Genomic DNA, 19,403 nt, shown 5'->3' on the forward strand with positions numbered 1-19,403 from the left:
AAGAGATTCATTTTATTGTGTAGATACCCATCGATAATAAATCGTTCTACGTATTATTCAGACAGATTTAAAAGTTTTCAAGTTTTTGAGATCGAGGAAGCAATTAATTAATTTTATTCCACATTTTCCGGTACTTTTACTATGCTGCATTGCACCGTGGATACTTTTCACTTCACGCGGAAACGAACAGTGGGTTGCCTTGATTAGGCGCCAAACCAATGCCACAATCGTGTATCAGTGTTTTAAGGGTTACGGAAAAGGCGATAGTTTATTCAAACCAGTGCTTGTATAGCAATTTGTTTTTATTAAGAAAAAGTCTTTTTCAAGTCAATGATCTTTTATTGAATTTCATTACCCGGAGCACAGTTTTTACGACAAAGCATTGTTGTACAGCGTTTATTTACAACGCTAATCATTCGATGAAGTAATACTAGTGCGTTTGCCGTGACAGACATCGACATTTATTGTACTCTCTGCCCTTCGTCTCTAAGAAAAGTGCAAAGAGGATTTGCGTCGATAGTGTTTAATTAGTAGCCTTTGTCCACCCAGATGATTAACCTTATGATCTAATCGTCACCTCCCGTCATGACTTCCATGAACTCTGAAACCGATCAATACGAGAACATGAAGCCAACATTAAATAAAACAGGATAAATTGCCCAACTGTCATAGGAGAAGCATTAGGTTTAAGTAGTTCCAAGATTTCAAGTCATAGCTATTCGAAACCTTCGAACCGAACTTGACAAGTCAAGTAAGTTATGGGTCTATGCTTTTGGAAGTAGGTTGTTTTAATTTATAAGCAGTGAAACGTAAGAGCTTGTGTTGAATATACCCCAATGTGATAGTATAAACAAAACACCAATGGTCTCAAATACATAGAAGAGACAACGAAGGAGAGAAAATCAGTAGAAATACCAAGATCGTGTAGACTGATCTCATTAACTGTGACATCATTGATAATGGAAGTTGTTAATTATTTAGACAGATAATTGATATTGATTATAAATAGACAGTGCTATGTTTCGCGTGTTTGCCTCGAGCGATCCTGTAGGCTATCGGAAATCCGAAATGACCACAAGACGTTATTCTTCTGCTCCGAGCACGACACGTGTTAATCAATTAACGAGAACTGATAGATTGTTGGCAAGCCGTGTTAAACGTCCCCTGTAATTTCCAACGTGCAATACGACTTCCTGTGTTAGTTGTTCTTGGCACGCGGCTTCCCTGGTCGCGTTAGTAATTAGTTTGATGGACGTGTTATGAAAATTGTAGGTTACTCCGCACGAGCTAACCGTCAAAGTCCAGGGTTCCAGAGCCGTCAGCGTCGATTTCCTCGATCATCATGTCGAGTTCTTGCGGTGTCAGTTTGTCGTCCAGTTCGTGTAAAATGTCACGAAACACGGCGGTTGTGATGTACCCATTCCCTTCTTTGTCGTACAACCGGAACGCTTCACGCAATTCCTGTTGCATCGCTTCCGAATCTTCCTCCACCAAGAATCTAGCTGCCAGCGTACAGAACTCTTCGAATTCCAGTTGGCCGGATCCTGAGATAATTCAGAAATATTTCAGAACGTAAATTTCAACGCGACGACCAATCGTGAATATTGACAAATATTTCTGGATCTAGATTTTAAAGTGATATCCAACTGTGAACATTAGAAAATATTTCGGGATCTAGATTTCAAAGTAACGTTGTGCTGGAGATATTAAACAACATTTCAAAATCTAAATTACAATGTAAACGACCAATTCCTAGTTAAATATGATGTTTGATATGTCAAAATTAATAATGAAACCTCAGAATAAAAATATAATTGTTTGAACTTCATAGTTAAGAAAATAAAAAATAAAAATTGTGTGCAAATTTAAAGCTTGGTTCGTTATTTCACAATTTTTTCTTTATTATTTTGTATTTTTATTTAAATTGCAATCTTTTTAGATCTGAGGATTATTCAAACATAGTCAAGGCGTTACTAAAATTTTGCTTGCGCGAGACCAAGGTTTCCTCTTGAATTATAAAGAGAACGGTCGATGGTTTTGTTAGACTAGAATTAGAATCCAGATCTTTTACCTATTAATAGAAGACTGCACTGATCGATTGAGGCCTTCAGTCTATACATGATTATTTCATTCTAAATTTAATATCTGAAATGTTGTCAGTTATTGTACGACGCTATTTTATAAGTCTTCGCATAATTTTGTTAAAGTAAATATGCACAAAAAATGTTACACGTTCACAGAATTGACATCTTCTTGTACAATTTATTTACACCATTAAATTAACTTATCGATTCATCGTTGAAAACTTCAATTCCCAAAAAATTGTCTCAACAAGAATCACTATTAGTTTTAATCATCGTAGTATATTTTTTTTTTAATTTAAAAAGCAGAGTATACTTGTATCATGCTAAAAATTCTTTGAAATACTGCTTTAAAATTTTAGAATTTTTTCCTATGTAATATTTAATACTTGCAATATTCCGGTTATCGAATAAATGCAATTTAAATTTCTCACAATGTGTCATCCAGTTTGTCAAAATCACTGCACTCGCGATATTTTAACACAAGAATCGTAGTACATGGTTCTCTTTTCCTTCGAGTTAAGCGCGAACTACAAGGCCATTTTCTTACCATCTTCGTCCACTTCCTGAATGATTTCCTTCAGCGTCTTCTCGCTGAGCTCGTAGCCCAACATGGTCAATATGGTGCCTACCATATCTGTACCGATGCTGCCTTTCTTATCGTGATCGAAGGCGTCGAACGCCTTCTTCAAGACTACAACGAAAGCATCCGCGATAGATAATAATGTAAATTCTATCTTCAAGAGAAATCGAACTGTATTATGTACTCACGAGCAACTTGATCCTTGGTCAGGTCATCCTAAAACCATTCAAAGTAAAATTATTGACATCTGCAAGTTTCTATTTCACACGTGAAAACGAAACACAAAATAATCGGAAATAATTTTAATATTGAAACTCTATGTATAAATTGCAAATAATCGAGATTTGACTAAAAATTTAATACTTACCCACTTGCTACAAATTATTATAAATATAACGATATATATAAATTATAATTAATATAAATTGTTAACGATGTTACGTTGTACTGTTACTTGCAACGTACCATGGTGGAGTAGTGTTAGGTGTTTACAGAAAAGTTTGACGTTAGCACACGACAGCGTCGACGTCTTATCCGGGTATGCACCGGATTCTGGCTGTGGGCTTCTGTTTTATGTGGACATTACGATGATCTTCTGGCACGTGATTGACCGGGTAATATCTACAACCTAGGAACTCTAGTGGTTTTCAAATTCATCGAGGACACTCCCCACCTAGTTTCCGCAGATGCGGAGCTTCAATTGTACGAGCTCAGAGGCAACGTACTCGATTTTGAAACTCTTCCTGTTGGCATCCTCGTCTTTTCTCTCTCAAACCGATTCGACGTTGACTGAAATGCCATTTTTCAAGCTGTAAGCTATACCCTGTGAGTACCACGAATTCCGTTTACTTAACAACCGAGACATTCCCCGCAGTAAATCTGATAAAACTAAAGCTTACAAACGGAATTATTAATACAAACGCAACCTTTTTAAATTCTTTAGAAGGTTTAATATTCTACACCATATAATGTTACCTAATATATTAAATTTAAACATTTCATTCGGTGAAATTTAGTTCTGCCATTATGTACCGAGTAAATAGGTACTTATTCGTTAGAAATGATGATCTAATAGGCCTTTCGTGACAGATAACCATTGGGAAATTCAATTATTCAAGTACGCGTACGAATTGCTATACAATTTGCGAGCACACGCATATCATGATAACGTAACTTACGTTTCTTTTACGTGATGCAATAGTTGTGTAAGTAAATCTTCTAATTTCTCCCTCCGATAAACCTTAATTTTAATTCAGTTTCGTAAAGCGTGTGTCTATTATTTGGAATTTATTCGGCGGAAAGTTACATCATCGAGTAATTGCTATATACACTACTGTTAAAAAGTTTACGGCACCTTTCGATTTTCAAAATAATCGAAACTGTTTTTACGTACACATAGTTTTACTGGCAGTATCAGTAAAACATTAAGAATGTTAAATTCTCGGTAATCTCTCTTCGTGAATATCGAAAAAGTAAAAATTTTATCGATATATACATTTTGAGCTACAGTGTAATTACAAGTAAAATCTGTAATAAACCTTTACTTTTGTAAAAAATTCCGTTTTGCAAACATCGTTTATTTGGGTCGTTTCTGAAACTTCCGGGGTGCAATATGATTCACAATCAATATGGCGATGAATACAGTGCGACAATAGGCGAAGTTGGCTCATCGCCGGACGTAAAGCCGCGACTCAAGACAATACAGCGTAATAATCGCGTCTGTTGTATTCTTAGGTAGCTAATTATAAGCTCATAAAGTCTAGCACCAGCTATTATATTTAGGAGATATTAAAATTCATTACGATATAGTGCTCGTTGCCATTTCTTACAACGTATTGTTAACTTTCTGTTGAATAACTACCACCTATTAGAATCTAGAATCTATACAATGATCACACGTAGATTGTAGTATTATTTGACGAGTATTATGTTAACACGATAACACGTGTTGTTTTTGAAGTGCACGTAACTCTTCATTAAAAGTTATAGCTATACTATAGTTATTCCATCGTGAAAATATTATTTACTAGGTCTGAGTAATACATAAAAAAACGTGTATGAAATGGCAATTTCTTAAGATCAGATTACTGTATTGTTATATTTGTACGTAAATTGAATACAAATATAACTTTAGAATTGAAAATTATACGAATACTGTAAATCAAAATAGTGATAAGCAGGTGGAAAAGCAGGTTAAAATTTTTAAAAAATGAATAGAACAGCTTTATCTACTATTTCCTCGTTGCTTAATTCAAGCAATTTAATATAAAATTATTTCTTATTACATGTTTAACTCATTGTTGAATTATTATATTTACACTCAAAAGATATTGGATAAAGTAAATGGCGTGGAAATGGAAGCGTAAAGGGGTTTGTATGTAATTTTTTAAAGATAAATAATATACACACAGCAGATTATATTTAAATCAATTTTGTTACTACATTTCTTTACATGATATTTGCTATTAATGGAATCATATACAGGGTGTTCGGCCAACCCTGGGAAAAATTTTAATAGAGGATTCTAGAGGCCAAAATAAGACGAAAATCAAGAATACCAATTTGTTGATAAAGGCTTCGTTAAAAAGTTATTAACAATTAAATTCAAAAATTTCAAATCGTTCTGGAAAAATTATTTTCGGTTGCGGGGATCAATTACAATCATTTTTGGTGAATACACATACCTCTGAAATCCTACCCACTTTCGAGGAAAAAAATCGGGTAGGTGCTGAAAGTTTTGGATGAAAAAAAAGACTTTCGAATCATCTTGGAAAAATTATTTTTAGTTGCAGGGGTCAATTGCCAGTATTTTTGGTCAACAGACATACCCCCGAAATCTTACTCAGTTTCGAGAAAAAAATTCCTCACCGAAAATATAATTTCTGGCCAGAAATGTCTGCCCGAATTTTCATGCAAATCTTTAAAACGTCATAACTTCTGAACGGATTGGACGATTTTAATGTTTAAAAAAGCAAACTACGCGTATTTTGGTGGGAAATATGTACAAATAGCAAAAATATTCGAAAAGTTGGTCCTTGACCCCACAAAATGAGAAAAACCCCATAAAAATGGGCCAATTTTCAAACAGCCATAACTCCAACAATTGTGAATATATTTCAATGAAACTTTTTTCTGGAGTAGAGCTTATGGGTACCTACAAAAAAGTATTAGACAACTTTTCTGTAGGGCTTCAAACAAAATTACTAGAAATGAAAAAGCAATTTTTAAGAAAAACCGACAGGGGGTAGGTGCCTTAATTTTTCGGCGAAAAAAAAATTTTCCAAATCGTTCTAAAAAAAATACTGTTGGCTGCAGGGGTCAATTACAATCATTTTTGGTCAACAGACATACCCCCGAAATCCTACTCAGTTTCGAGAAAAAAATTCCTTACCGAAAATATAATTTCTGGCCAGAAATGTCTGCCCGAATTTTCATGCGAATCATTAAAACGTCATAACTTCTGAACGGATTGGACGATTTTAATGTTTAAAAAAGCAAACTACGCGTATTTTGATGGAGAATATGTACAAATCGCAAAAATATTCGAAAAGTTGGTCCTTGACCCCACAAAATGAGAAAAACCCCATAAAAATGGGCCAATTTTCAAACAGCCATAACTCCTTCAATTGTGAATATATTTCAATGAAACTTTTTTCTGAAGTAGAGCTCATGGATACCTACAAAAAAGTATTAGACAACTTTTCTGTAGGGCGTCAACCAAAATTACTAGATATGAAAAACGAATTTTTAAGTAAAATCGACAGGGGGTAGGTGCCTAAATTTTTCAACAAAAAGAAAATTTTCCAAATCGTTCTAAAAAAATTATTTTCGTTTGCGGGGGTCAATTACAATCATTTTTGGTCAATAGACATACCTCCGAAATCTTGCGCATTTTCGAGAAAAAAATGCAGTACTGTCGGAAGTTTAAATGTTAATAACTTTAACGAAGCCTCTAGAATCCCCCATTAAAATTTTTCCCAGGGGTGACCGAACACCCGGTATAGAAAGAATTAAAGGGTGGATATACATAATAACGTACACATACTGATTTTGCTATTTTTTTTACACTTTATTACTTTTTGTTGACATTAAGTCACGTTGATCGTATCGTGGTCACAGTTATTTTATAATATAATTTCTTATGAGTATTATCACTGTTACAAACGATTGCATACGTCGTGGGCAAAGCATGATATTTACAATTAAGATAATTCATATTTTCAATCAGAAAAAACCTCTTCTATTTAACAGATATTCGAGCTCGAGCAGAATTCAACATAGTACTGAATTTTGTGCGAACCAGGGAGAGATAAGTTTGAAGAAAGAAAACAATCGTAACGTAGAAACGTAAATCTATATCAATCGATATAAACCTGTTTCTGGAAACAATATTATCTAGAATATCGAGTATGAGTTTTGCGGCATAGATAGAAATACATTTTAGCCGATTGTGATTCCAAAAGCGACGGACCGGCAAAAATACATTCTCAGCTATATCCACGTTGCTCGTTCGCCTCCCTAGCAGAAATCACCTACGAACCTTTAACTTCATACTTTGCCAACGACACGTACATGCATCTCCAATAAATTGCAGTCTCCACGTGTGAAACGGGCGGCTTCGTTGCTCGTGGACGTGGTCGACACGAGGGACCGCCGCTTCGTGCCAAGTTGATAATTTAGCCTGTCATGACCTCCATGAATTCTGCAACGCGAATCCGTAGGTTTCGGTATCTCGTGGATTTCCAACGAAAACGATCGATCGATTCGATCGACAACAACGCGCGTACCTTCGAAATCGAGTGTACCAGATCCATCAGTGTCCACCTCCTCGATGATCATGTCTAGTTCCTCCGGGGACAGTGCGTCGTCCAATTCGTGAAGAATGTCTCTGAACACTTCAGTGGTGATGTAACCGTTTCCTTCCTTATCGTACAGGCGGAAAGCTTCTCTTAATTCTTGCTGCATCGCCTCGGTGTCGGTGTCCTCTTCCATGAACCGGGAAGCCAGACCGCAGAACTCGTGGAAATTTAGTTCTCCGGATCCTGGAAAGCACGAAATCTCATAGGATTCTATGGCGATTTCTTCGTAAACTAAAATGTTACTTCTTGAAACTCTGTAGGACTTGTTCTGGCATACCGAACGGGTCGAATTCAGAAATAACACTGCTTAATTGCTCTGATGGGATCTTCATTCCCATCATCGACAGAATAGTGCCGGCCATGTCGGTTTTGATGGACTCCTTTTTCTCGGGATCGAAAGCATCGAAACCCATCTTCAATTCTAGGCGTGAAAAATTAGTTGAAGAGATTTTCTTCTTAGAAAAACGCGAGTATAATGTTAGGAGAGACCCGTTCAAAATTACTATAGCATCTGAAACGAGTACTAATTTTTATGAAAAAAAGTATGGATGAAAAAGTTTTTTCTTGCAATCGAATTGAAACAGTCATATTTTACCCGACTGGTTCACGAACTTTAGCCCTTACCCTTAGTACACACTCTTATCGGTAAGAAATGTAATTTTTGTTGCGCATTATAGAAACTTTATTGCATAGTAAGTTCGGTAAAATAAATAACGACTTCATATTTCATCGATAAGCGTTTCGTTTCACCGTTTGCAGTTAGGATACATATTTTGGGCGAGTCTCTCCTAATTCTAGTTTTATTAATACAGGAAATCATAATGGTGCAGAATAATCTACTGTACAGTGAGTACTCACGCGCAATTTGGTCTTTGCTCAGCTGAATGTCATCCTGCAAAAGACGAGTTAAATATTATTTCACTTCGATCGTACGTATCAACACTAGAACTACCGAACTGGTAAAAAGGACCCATTCGTAATTTCTAATAAAAATTGTTACAAATTTACTCGATTGGATTTTTGCAAATTTACATTTCTTTAAGTATCTATTGTTTTAATTTCTTTGGTACAAATAAATAGACCATAATTGTCGTTAGTTCTAGTGTCGATCCACTTTTAACGAAATACGAATAACATCGTTCGATAGAAGCGCCGAAGGAATACAATATATTCCTTCATTGACTTGGAAGGATCATAATTATTTATCATTTTACATAATTACGTGTTCGAATAAAACGACTTTTTCACGTATCCGTGAAGCACTGAATTTATTTTAACACTTTGCAGAATTCGGTGTTCCGCGCGAGACCGTTTTCTCTGCGCTTCGAGTATCGAGTATGGGGGATAATTACCATTGCGATATTAACAAATGTTTTCGTTCGAACTAATCACAATATCACGGCAAGTAAACGTTTAACAGTTCCCTTCGGAGCAATCGGTTCGTAACAACTTACTGTACCGATGAAAATGTCACACTGAGGCTTAGTAAACTAATTAGTAGAACTGCATAGACGCAACCCTGCATTCTTATTAGCGTCGACATGTAATCACCAATCATCTGTCGTCTCGTAGGCACTATAAAAAGATTCTTAATCGGGACCCTTTCATGGTACACACTTTGCGAAACCCTCGGTCCGTTGTCGCAAGAACTGAATGGTCGATACTGTTTTCTACGTTTCGATCGACGATTCTGTTTTACTATACAACATCTTACACATAGTCATATTCGAATGAATTTTTATTTAGAATGTTCACCGAATCTTACAGCTGTTCTGTGTATGTATTACAGAGTGTGTTATCGAACAAATAAATAAATAACACTCGAGTAAGATTTCATTCTGTATTCGTGTCACGAATCGAATAATTTATTCGTCAATCATATTAATGTAGACGTCGTTCGATTATTGTGCAATCAGGTGTGGATAAAATTTTTTTAGTGAGAGAAGTAAATTTACACGGACCTTTTATTTTTGTACAAATGAAACGTATTAAATAGACTAATTGAATATTTCGACATTGACAATGCGACATCGCTAGCACACATATGCGACGTGTGATAGTGAATATGTTAAGAATTACCAGAATACAGTAACATATTTGGTACATCAGATACTGTGTTGACATTGTATCCTGACAGACACAATGTATTCGTTAATATTTAAATAAAGATCTTAATCCTCTACGAAGTCTGTACATCATCCCTTAATAACGTAAACAATGAGGATGCACGTTTCAGGACTATTCGATTGTTTAACACATTAACATTGACTGAAAAAATTAATTCCCAAGGTTAGATGTTGAAGAAAATAAATCAAGATAGGAATCTTGAATTTTATCGAGACTGTAAAAATAATTTCCATGACAAATTGTGGGTATGCTAGTTTCCAAATCTCTAAAAACAATGTTTCGTTTTTCTAGACAATTGGAGAGGTTTGATCTAACTAAAGATAACTAATATATGACCTGGGGCACGCGTTTGTGGCGCGACGATACATCCTGTACGCCGATTTACTGGAAACGAAGACCGTGAAAACCAATATGGAATGATAATTGCATCATGCCGCGGTCGGAGATCGGTAGACCGCTTTGCTGCAAAGTGGGAAATGGGAACGAGTTATGTCGTGAGTTACATCATCAGGCAATGTCAAGCTCACGCAAATCCGGAACTGCGATTGGCAGCGTCCGTAAAGAGCCAGTGACGCGTCTCCGCGTATAGCCGGTCATTTCCACTGCACGCGGCGGGCGAGCGTGAAAACGGTTATACTGATTGCGGCGGATCCAACAGTACAGCAGTTTGATATTGGCATTGCGTCCTTTTAGAGAATTGCAGTGGTTTGCCAGTCGCTCGCACGTGCAAAAACGCTCGGCTGGCAGCCGCCTCTGAGGACGAGACGCGGAGCTGAGTGACCTCCTTAGCCAATCGAATAGAGCTTCGACGTTAGAGCCGAACCACTGACCTAATCGTCAAAAATAAACGGCAGTAGGGGGGGAGCTGACCAGTGAAAACAATCAACAGTCGAAGCCACTAACTTCGCGATCCCACGTGATACCATTATATTAACCCTTTCGATATCTATAAGCCGATATATCCGCGCTTGCGATCTTGCCAGAAATATCCTGCCGTTCGTAAGGCACCTTAGTTCTGTTTGTTCAGCTTTGGAAGTGCAAATTTAGGTACAGCCACAGTATTCTCAAGCGATTTTAGCAGAGAATGGTTGCCTAATGCATACCGATCGCTCAAATCATACCTTCTCAATTTTTCTTTATTATTACCATACAGAAGCAGAATCTATCTGGGAATCTATAAAATAAGAAACGAGAGGTGTAAACCAAAAAATTCTGCAGACGATACTTTCTTTCGCAGGCTAGAAACGGTTTAAAGGACTAGGTACGGTCGATGTAATTTTTTATCATAATTATGTAGCTTTTGAAAATATAACTTTGTTCCTTCACACGTCTTTTTTAATACAGATCGATTCATCGTAGAATGTTTTACATTTATTATGTTCAGAGATATCAATTATTATAGAAATTAAATTGGTATGTGTTTAAATGTACTATGATTCCTAAGTCGTATGAGAACCACCGTAAATCATCATTTGCTTCCTCAGCGATAAACTACGTAAACAAAATATAATTCAGTGCATAACACGTGCATTATTCAAGTTTAGGAGAACTATTATTGTTGTCCTAGTAGTGAATTACAAAATGAAGTTTTGTAATTATATTTAGTACATTATTTTAACAAATAATAGTAAAACAATCACCATGAATCTACGTTCCCTCCTGATTCTGTTTTCAGACAACTTCAGAAGTCTTAAAATTTATATAAAAACATATTTTTATAATAGTCGTCCTTTCGAGCAAGCTGGTCAATCGATAGAATGATACTAATACAGTGTGAATTGATATTTTACTAGCTCTGGAAAATGAACAAAAATTCTTTTCCAGTACTTAAATTTAATAGAATACATAAGAATAACAATATATAAGGTATATCAGTAAAACAAGAAACATTTTACAATTTTGAACATAAAAATTATGTATTAATTTTCGGTTTCTAATTGTTTTGCATCAGTTGTTATAACTGCAGGCAGATATGTTATCGAATATCATACAATGTACTACGAATAGTTTCAAATGTTACCTCGTATGTATTAAATATATTTAACGTTGTAACACATAGCGCCTACATCGAAAGGACTTATTTCTGTTTATTTACCTTTTGCTAGGGTCTAGGCTTTCATAGTACACTTGATCGTTGAAACTGACATTGATACCCGTGCCTTTGGGCCGTCGGCCAGATTTAATAAGATTTAGGCCGATGAGACAAGAATTATTTATTTTCCCATTGCAAAATATACGACGCGACGTGTGCAATTTGTTATAAATGATTTCGTAGCCGTCGTTTAATTATTGCAAAAGATACTGTTTACGAACCAAACGAAATCCCAAGTAGAAATAAATCATGACAGAGTTTGCATCCAGATATATTTAGGATATCTACTATTTTACTAAATAAATGTTGCATCTACTATTTTACTAAATAAACGTTTACATATAGTTAGTTAGATATTTTTCCCGAAGTCACCGTTCTTTAGAGGAAGAGGCTGCTCTAAAACCATTGATTTCTTACGAGGTCGGTACTCCAGTTTGTGTGATATCAAGTCCCATAAGATAGAATGTGTACTGACTACCATACTAGAATTAGTGTATTAGAGAAAAGACTGTAGTATGTGCGTAAATATATGTGGAATAACCATGGAAGGGATAAGAAATTTGAGCTACGCATCGCGTTTTGGCTTTACGTTCCCATATACTGACTTCTGTACTTCGCCTATGGTATAGAATTGCATACAATGCTTTCCTCTGTTACGCGACTTGAGGAATTACGAGTCAAAATTGTAAAAATTCCAACAGTTAATTAAATTTATCATCATCATTATCATCGACATTCATATAACAGCAATTTCCAAATACATCAACTGTGCAACAAAATTGTATAATACATGAAAATTGTACGATTTAACTTCCACATTATGAAAATAGAAACATATATTATTTCATGTTTGAAATGTACTATTCAACAGTAAAAATACGAGAAAGAACAACTATCGACCCCTTGTAATAAATATAAAACAAACTTTAAGTGGAATATTTTTCACATCCTAACACTAATTTATAAAATACAAAATGAAAAAGAACAGCTTGAAAAAAAACAACACTTGCCTTCGTGTTAAATCAAGCACATCGCTATCTATGTATAATGATCAAGTACTGCTATCTCAGGTTGCGGAGATGCACAGCTGATTCAACCACCACAGCTGATTCGTGATTTCTGAAGACTGCACTGATAAACAAACGCGAAAAAATAATCGCAACACTAAACACAATCGCGATCAAATTCATATCATTGGCAAACAGCACCGCGTTTAGTATTCATATTTCGCAACGCTACTGCAAACCGAAATTAATGTTTACACGCAACGCTACTCTGAAATGCAAACACGAAAAATCGTTCGCAACACTAAATGGAACTATACAATTGATGCAAATTATTTGCAGATTTAACTAGGTAAACAAAACGCGAATAATTCATGTTTCGCAACACTAATAGCAAACCGTTACCAAACTCTTATTCGCGACACTACTCTGAAAGTAAACACGAAAATATTCATCGTTCGCAACGCTAAAAGTAATCGCGATAAGTTCAAATTATTCGCAACGCTACCTTGAAACGAAACGCGATCATTCGTATATCGCAACACTAATGCAAACCGCGATTTGCCCAGAAATACTGGTTGTGGTGGTACAAGTACCATCTGAAAAACTACAAATAACTACTACAAGTACTACACCTACAAACAAATACAGTGACAAAGTAGTAACAGAAAATGACTTTCCATCCTTATCCGAAGATAAAGATGAAGAGCCATTTGTTGCAGCCCACTCTTGAGACAATTTGTCAGGGCCTCTTCGACTCCATCGAGTCTCTTCTTTCTTCGGCGGTCCTGCCGAAGCCTGAAACTTAATACTACGCTCGAGATTCCGTGCAATACGCAGTCCTTTAACAATTCCAAGAAGTGTTATCGGACCAGGTGTGCAGAAACTCGAGCGGGACGAACGTTTCGGGGATCCTACCGCGAACGAACGCGACCGCGAAGAGCGACTGTAAAGTCGCACGATTCCAAGAACCGAAAGTAAAACCAAAACAAACGGTACAATCCGTTTGGATCAGCTAACGTTTCGACTCTCGAAATTGAACTACAGGTACAGGACCTGTGACAGTCCTGCCCTGACCCTACCTACTTATACCTAACACACATACCAGAAGTTGAGTGACCTACCTACCTAGCCCTATATTTAAAAAATTGCAAAACTCATTCTCGCAAACATACGCTCCACGGTTCTCACACATAATGTCCGGGCGCAGCCTAAACTAGAGAGGATTCCCCGGGGTTCCTCCGACACCCGAACATTGCATACAACATTCATACTCTAAGGTACGTACCATGTCCTGAAATCGACTGACAAAGACTAATATTCATTGCGTACTTTTATTATATTATGCATAAGCATTTACATAGAATATTTTAATGAATGCGAAATAGTCTTTAATAAAATATAATATATATGTAAAATTGAGAAGTTAATCTATTAAGCATTCTATAATATTACTGTCGTGTATGTAATATCCACTATTGCCAAATAACTGGTAAATTTGATATTATTATTAGAATTGGTAAGAATTTAGTGTTACAAAATTTTGAACTACAAAATAATGAAGTTTTGAAACGATGCACTTCCACAGCCTAACCACACATACATATATGTAGAAGGTACGTCGCGCACGATACATTAGCATTGTCAGCCGCACACACATAGATTATTATTATAAATCTAAGTCATCGTGCTCATTGCCTTCGCTCACGCAAGTAGCACCTGGACACTTGGGTGAGTTTAGGCAATGAACACGGAAAAGTATCCTGAAAATCCTATACTAGAAAAAATGATTATAATAAATGCTAGCGAATAACGAAATAGTATTCATTTATATTTTCTTATTTTATTTCTTTTACTGGATGTTCTATTTATCATAAATGGAGAGCACACGTTTAATACACATTAATAATGAAAAATATTATTAATAAAGATAATTATTCTAAATAATATTAAATTATTTAACAGGAAAGACTTTGATCAAGACTTTATAATAAAATAATTTACATTGAAAATTTAAAATAAATTACTGATGCAAACTGATGAAAATATTTAAACCTCGGGCAATTCCGTCATCAAAGCGTATTTTTTAAAGATGCAAATAGTACATAATGCTTGACTAAAGAATTGACCCGTCGCGAAATGTTTTCTTGCACATGAATTGAAACATTATATTTTTCAATACGTAAGAAAAGACTTTGGTATCTTCGATACAAAGTCATCAAATTATATTTAAATGCGAGACGTGAACAATATAAAAAATAATCAATATTTAAAATTATATATTTATATTATTATATTTTAAATTTAAAATAATAACATTTAAAATTATTATTTAAAGTTATAATGTATAATATTCAACAATCATTATTGTAGTGATTGTAATTAATTTGATTTGTCATACTAAAAATCGAGGAGTACAAGAAAACCCTAGCCTAGACTAAAAAAGATATTATATGTACATGTTACTACTCACGGGTATGATTCATACCCGCGGTCACTGTATTTGTCAAAAATTGCATGTATACAACTGATCACCCGCGTCGATTAGGACCTTTTTGTCCTACGACGTGATTGGGGACCAGAGGAATAAAAATTGGCATGCAACTCACCATCTGTAGAATGCAAGCACCCAGACATCAAGGTTGCCTACCAGGAGTCATCGGCGAAGTCATCATCGAAGTCAGCAACGTAGTCAGCAGCAAAGTCATTCAAAAGGTTCTCTGGATCCCTAAGTACGTACGTTACTGGGCTGCCAAGGTCCTGTAAAAAGAAGCAGCAAATATAACACCTTACTTGTTAAATTATTGAGATTTTAATTTTAATACAAAAAGTTCTGCTAATATAGAAAATTTTGTGTAGCAAAATTAGAAACAAACAATTTTTTTCTGAACGTACTCGGAACGAAATACGAAAATACTTACATTCTTTGCTCGTGGGCATCATAAAATACTCCTCCTGTTCAGTGATGCACTGTCTCTACTATCGCGATTCATAAAGTAAAGAGAGCTCCGATGCTCTCAACAAAATTGACGAAAGCGCAATAAAGACAAACACGACCTCCGCGTGTTCCTAAAATCGAAACGATAATCTACTCAAGCTACTATGCTTCGAAAAACAAGATACTACACTACGAAACAACCACTGATTCTACTGACCGCTTTGCGCGCGGTCATAAAAATTTCTGAAAAAAAAAATTGAGGTTAGAAATGAGAAATAATTAAGTAATTACCAGATCGGTCTATTTATCGGTTTAGTATCAAATTTAATCGATAAAAAGACAAAAATATGGAAACATATATAGGTACATACTCACTTGTTATCATAAAGTAGATTTCAACCATATTGAATTTCCATTTTTCGATTTCCCAGCATCATCACGTCCATGGCATGCCAGTAGCGTCTCTTCCAGTCGAATTGCAGCAGAGTCTGTAACAGAAATAAAACAAAAATTACAATCGAGTGCGTTAAAATAATGTATCTATACCTTAATTAAACATCGACCGAGACCGAAATATGGTCTATGAATTGATAATTATGTTTACAGATATCATGACTGATGTCGATCAGACATGTAAGAAAAACGCGTAAAATTGACTCGACTTTTTTCGCGATTCCAGCTGAATTTCTAATAGATGCGTGTTAATATTACATAAAAGCATCGACAGAGAGTAACGGAGTGTACATCGAGTGATTCGGGACACTAAGATGTTCATAATGAAAAAATACTTACCTAATTAGATGCGAATCTGTCAACGCACCTAACCACACCAATTTTTCCAGACGAATGACGTGACAAAGCAGAATGGCCGTTAACTGATGTGCAGGACGGGTGGGGAGTGTGGCGCGGTGGTCACGTAGTAGTTCAACGTCTCGACACTCGATTCGTATTTCAGAAGAAGAGGTTAAACCTTATATCTCGAATAACTGAAAATAAATAAAGTAAATACATGAAATAAATATAAAAAGATGTCAGACAAACAATTAATTAATGATTTATTGTCTTTATATCCTTGTGACGTCACAATGAATAACAGCCAATCACAGGCGCTGTTTCAAGATGTAATATCGATATGTTAATCGACGCGTAAGTAACTAGATTGATTGAAATACATTAATTATCACTATTTTAATCAATGCTTTTTATACAAATTTTGTGAGTACAATAATAATAGACAAATAATATGTATATATAGAATATAGAAAGACATTAATTTTTCACGATATTTTTGCTTTGCGTCGTGGGACTCTGACTCCCACTTAATACTGTCCTAACCTATTACTTGTCTCGATAAATTTCTTTTGTATTCTACAGTATTTTGTAAAAGTAATTTTATTCTTACCATGGTTAGCATTCGTAAGCCAGGGTCAGTAATCCGATACGCTTTTTATCTTTTGAACACTTGGTTAGGTTGTGTTTATATTCTCGGCTGCCGGCCGCTCGTCTTCACCTTGGAGCTAGCTCACGAATTCCTTATCCGTGTGATTCGAAAAAGTGTGGCTTTACATATCTCCGCTATGCATTGTCTGTGCCCTTAATCCGTGTATTACGGAAAAAATTTTGCGTGTAACGTCTACTCCACACTTCGTCTATGCCTGTACCAGACTCCTTACCATACCTGGGTCAAGTTCAATGTTAGCGACACTGCGTCAAAACAGATTGGTATGTAAATCTAGTGAGAATTATAACAAATATCTTTAGAAGTAGAAATAAAAGAAACTCTTATACGAGAAGCTGAATGAAATTTACGTAGAAAGTTAATATTTACATTTTACATGTTTCTATGATTACAATTAATATATTTCAATCGATCTAGTAACTTATGTATCGCATAACAAATCGATAATCGATGCTCAAGCAGCGCCTGTGATTGGCTGTTATTCATTATGACATCATAACAATAAATCATTAATTAATTGTTTGTCTGATATCTTTTTGTATTTATTTTATGTATTTACTTTATTTATTCTCAGTTATTCGAGATATATGGTTTAACCTTTTCTTCCGAAATGCGGATCGAGTGTCGAGACGTTGAACTACTACGTGACCACCGCGCCACGCTCCCCACCCGTTACCCCCCCACGGTAGACGCGACCGTTGCTGTCCGCCATTCGTCCTCTGGAAATTCGTGTGATGAGCTGCTGTGACAGGCTTCGCATATAATGTGGTACGTAATTTTTAATTATTGTCATCTTAATGTTCCAAATCGCTCGTAGTGCTTTCCTTGATTGTCTGGTAGTGTTTCATTTAATATTAACACGTTTCTGACGTTCAAGTCAATCGGAACGCGAAAAATGTTTCATCTGTTTCGCACGTGCTCTTCCCATACATAATCTTCGTCAATTATGATGTCTGTAAACATAATTAACAATTTATGGACCATATTTCGGGTTCAGTTAATGTTTAATTAAGTTATAGGTACATTTATTTTAATGCATAGAATCGTAATATGTGTTTCATTGCTGTTACAGATTTTAATTGCCGAGTTCGACTGGAAGGGACGCTATCGACATGCAATCGACGTCATTATGCCTGGAACCCGCTAATGGAAGGAATGCGGAATTGAATATTGGGAAAATCAACTTCGTTATAACAAGTGAGTATGCACTTATATATGTTTACATATTTTTGCGTTTTTATTGGTCAAATTTAATACTAAATCTATTAATAGACATGCCCGAGAAATTACTTAATTATTTCTTATTTCATATTTCAGCTTTTCTTCCAGAAAGTTTTATGACCGCGCGCAATGCGGTCGGTAGAATCAGTGTTTGTTGCGTAGATTAGTTGATTGTTTTTCGAAGCACAGCTGCTTCGAGTAGAGTTTCGTTTATACTTTAGGCAGACACGAAGGTCGATTCAGTGTATATTGCGCATTTCTATATTTTTTCCAGAGCATCGTGGCTCTTTGCTTTCTAACTCGCGACAGTAGAGCCTCTTGTCCGCCGACTATGATTTTCGGTCACGTTAGTTTATCATTTTCTTTAATATTTTTTTCAATTATTCCTTTCAAAAGTAGAATTGCTCGTTACCGGTATTAGAATCAGTGCATCACTGAAGAGGAGTTTTGGGCGATGCTCCACGAGTAAAAAATGTAAGTATTGCTCAATTTTGAGCATATAGATACTTTTATATTAAATTATGAATTGTTTTTCATTTTTACGGTAGATTATAATTGTTTCCTTATTCTTTACAGTTTCTAGATTTGATCCCTACATCCTGGCAACCAGCAGGACCGGGCAGACGATTTCGTTGATGACTAGACTGGGAAGCAGCATCTCAGAGGTCTACCTAGAGGTTCGTCGTAGTCAACGGTTGGTGAGTCGCATGTGTTTTTGTTCCTCTGGTCCCCAATCATGTTGTAGGATGAAAGGTCCGAATCAACACGGGTGACCGGTTGTATACGTAGTATTTTTAGTGAGTACAGTGACCACGGGTATTTTCTATACCCGTGAGTAGAAACATGTGCATTATTTTATTTTGTAGCTCAGGTTAGAGTCTTCTTGTGCTCCGCGTTTTTATAGTTACTATAAATAAATATTTTACAGAATAATAAATAATTTTTATTAAGAACATTTATAAGTGAAAATATATTAAATATTTTCACTATAAATATATTAAATATTTTCACTGTCACATGATTGAACACATTTTAAAAT

General features: G+C 35.6%; 2 protein-coding genes and 1 long non-coding RNA gene across 4 annotated transcripts; all 3 read right to left on the reverse strand.

Moving 5' to 3' along the window:
- Positions 1-318: 318 nt before the first annotated feature.
- Tpnciiia (troponin C type IIIa) lies at positions 319-3,263 on the reverse strand. Its single transcript, XM_076763004.1, has 5 exons — positions 3,130-3,263; positions 2,853-2,880; positions 2,632-2,775; positions 1,293-1,544; positions 319-601 (listed from the first exon to the last, which is right to left on the reverse strand). The coding sequence occupies exons 1-5, from the start codon at positions 3,130-3,132 to the stop codon at positions 567-569; spliced, it is 462 nt and encodes a 153-aa protein (XP_076619119.1). The 5' UTR covers positions 3,133-3,263; the 3' UTR covers positions 319-566.
- A 3,434-nt stretch (positions 3,264-6,697) lies between these two features.
- On the reverse strand, positions 6,698-9,123 carry Tpnciiib (troponin C type IIIb). 2 transcript variants are annotated; one of them, XM_076763002.1, is made up of 5 exons: positions 8,983-9,123; positions 8,382-8,415; positions 7,801-7,944; positions 7,452-7,706; positions 6,698-7,366 (listed from the first exon to the last, which is right to left on the reverse strand). In XM_076763002.1, exons 1-5 carry the CDS (start codon positions 9,079-9,081, stop codon positions 7,341-7,343), a joined length of 558 nt encoding a protein of 185 aa, XP_076619117.1. In that variant the 5' UTR covers positions 9,082-9,123; the 3' UTR covers positions 6,698-7,340. The 2 variants fall into 2 exon arrangements, with proteins under 2 accessions (XP_076619117.1, XP_076619118.1); XM_076763003.1 differs by having other exon boundaries at positions 6,699-7,366; positions 8,876-9,062.
- A 6,243-nt stretch (positions 9,124-15,366) lies between these two features.
- Positions 15,367-16,174, reverse strand: LOC143340261 (uncharacterized). The gene is made up of 3 exons (XR_013079403.1): positions 16,060-16,174; positions 15,668-15,927; positions 15,367-15,506 (listed from the first exon to the last, which is right to left on the reverse strand). It is a non-coding gene; the product is annotated as an uncharacterized LOC143340261 (long non-coding RNA).
- Positions 16,175-19,403: the final 3,229 nt, after the last annotated feature.

This window comes from Colletes latitarsis, chromosome 3 (genome assembly GCF_051014445.1).
Source record: "Colletes latitarsis isolate SP2378_abdomen chromosome 3, iyColLati1, whole genome shotgun sequence".
NCBI classification, from domain to species: Eukaryota; Metazoa; Arthropoda; class Insecta; order Hymenoptera; family Colletidae; genus Colletes; species Colletes latitarsis.

What these genes read in the sequence shown, in the direction of transcription:
- Tpnciiia (XM_076763004.1), bottom strand. An exon ending in GACCAAGGATCAAGTTGCTC is followed by an intron (nt 2,776 to 2,852) that starts GTGAGTACATAA and finishes CTTTCGTTGTAG; the next exon opens with TCTTGAAGAAGGCGTTCGAC. An exon ending in TCAGGAAGTGGACGAAGATG is followed by an intron (nt 1,545 to 2,631) that starts GTAAGAAAATGG and finishes GAATTATCTCAG; the next exon opens with GATCCGGCCAACTGGAATTC.
- Tpnciiib (XM_076763002.1), bottom strand. Translation starts at nt 9,081, where the DNA reads ATGATTGGTGATTACATGTCGACGCTAATAAGAATGCAGGGTTGCGTC. An exon ending in GAGCAAAGACCAAATTGCGC is followed by an intron (nt 7,945 to 8,381) that starts GTGAGTACTCAC and finishes TTTCACGCCTAG; the next exon opens with AATTGAAGATGGGTTTCGAT. An exon ending in TTCTGAATTCGACCCGTTCG is followed by an intron (nt 7,707 to 7,800) that starts GTATGCCAGAAC and finishes CGTGCTTTCCAG; the next exon opens with GATCCGGAGAACTAAATTTC.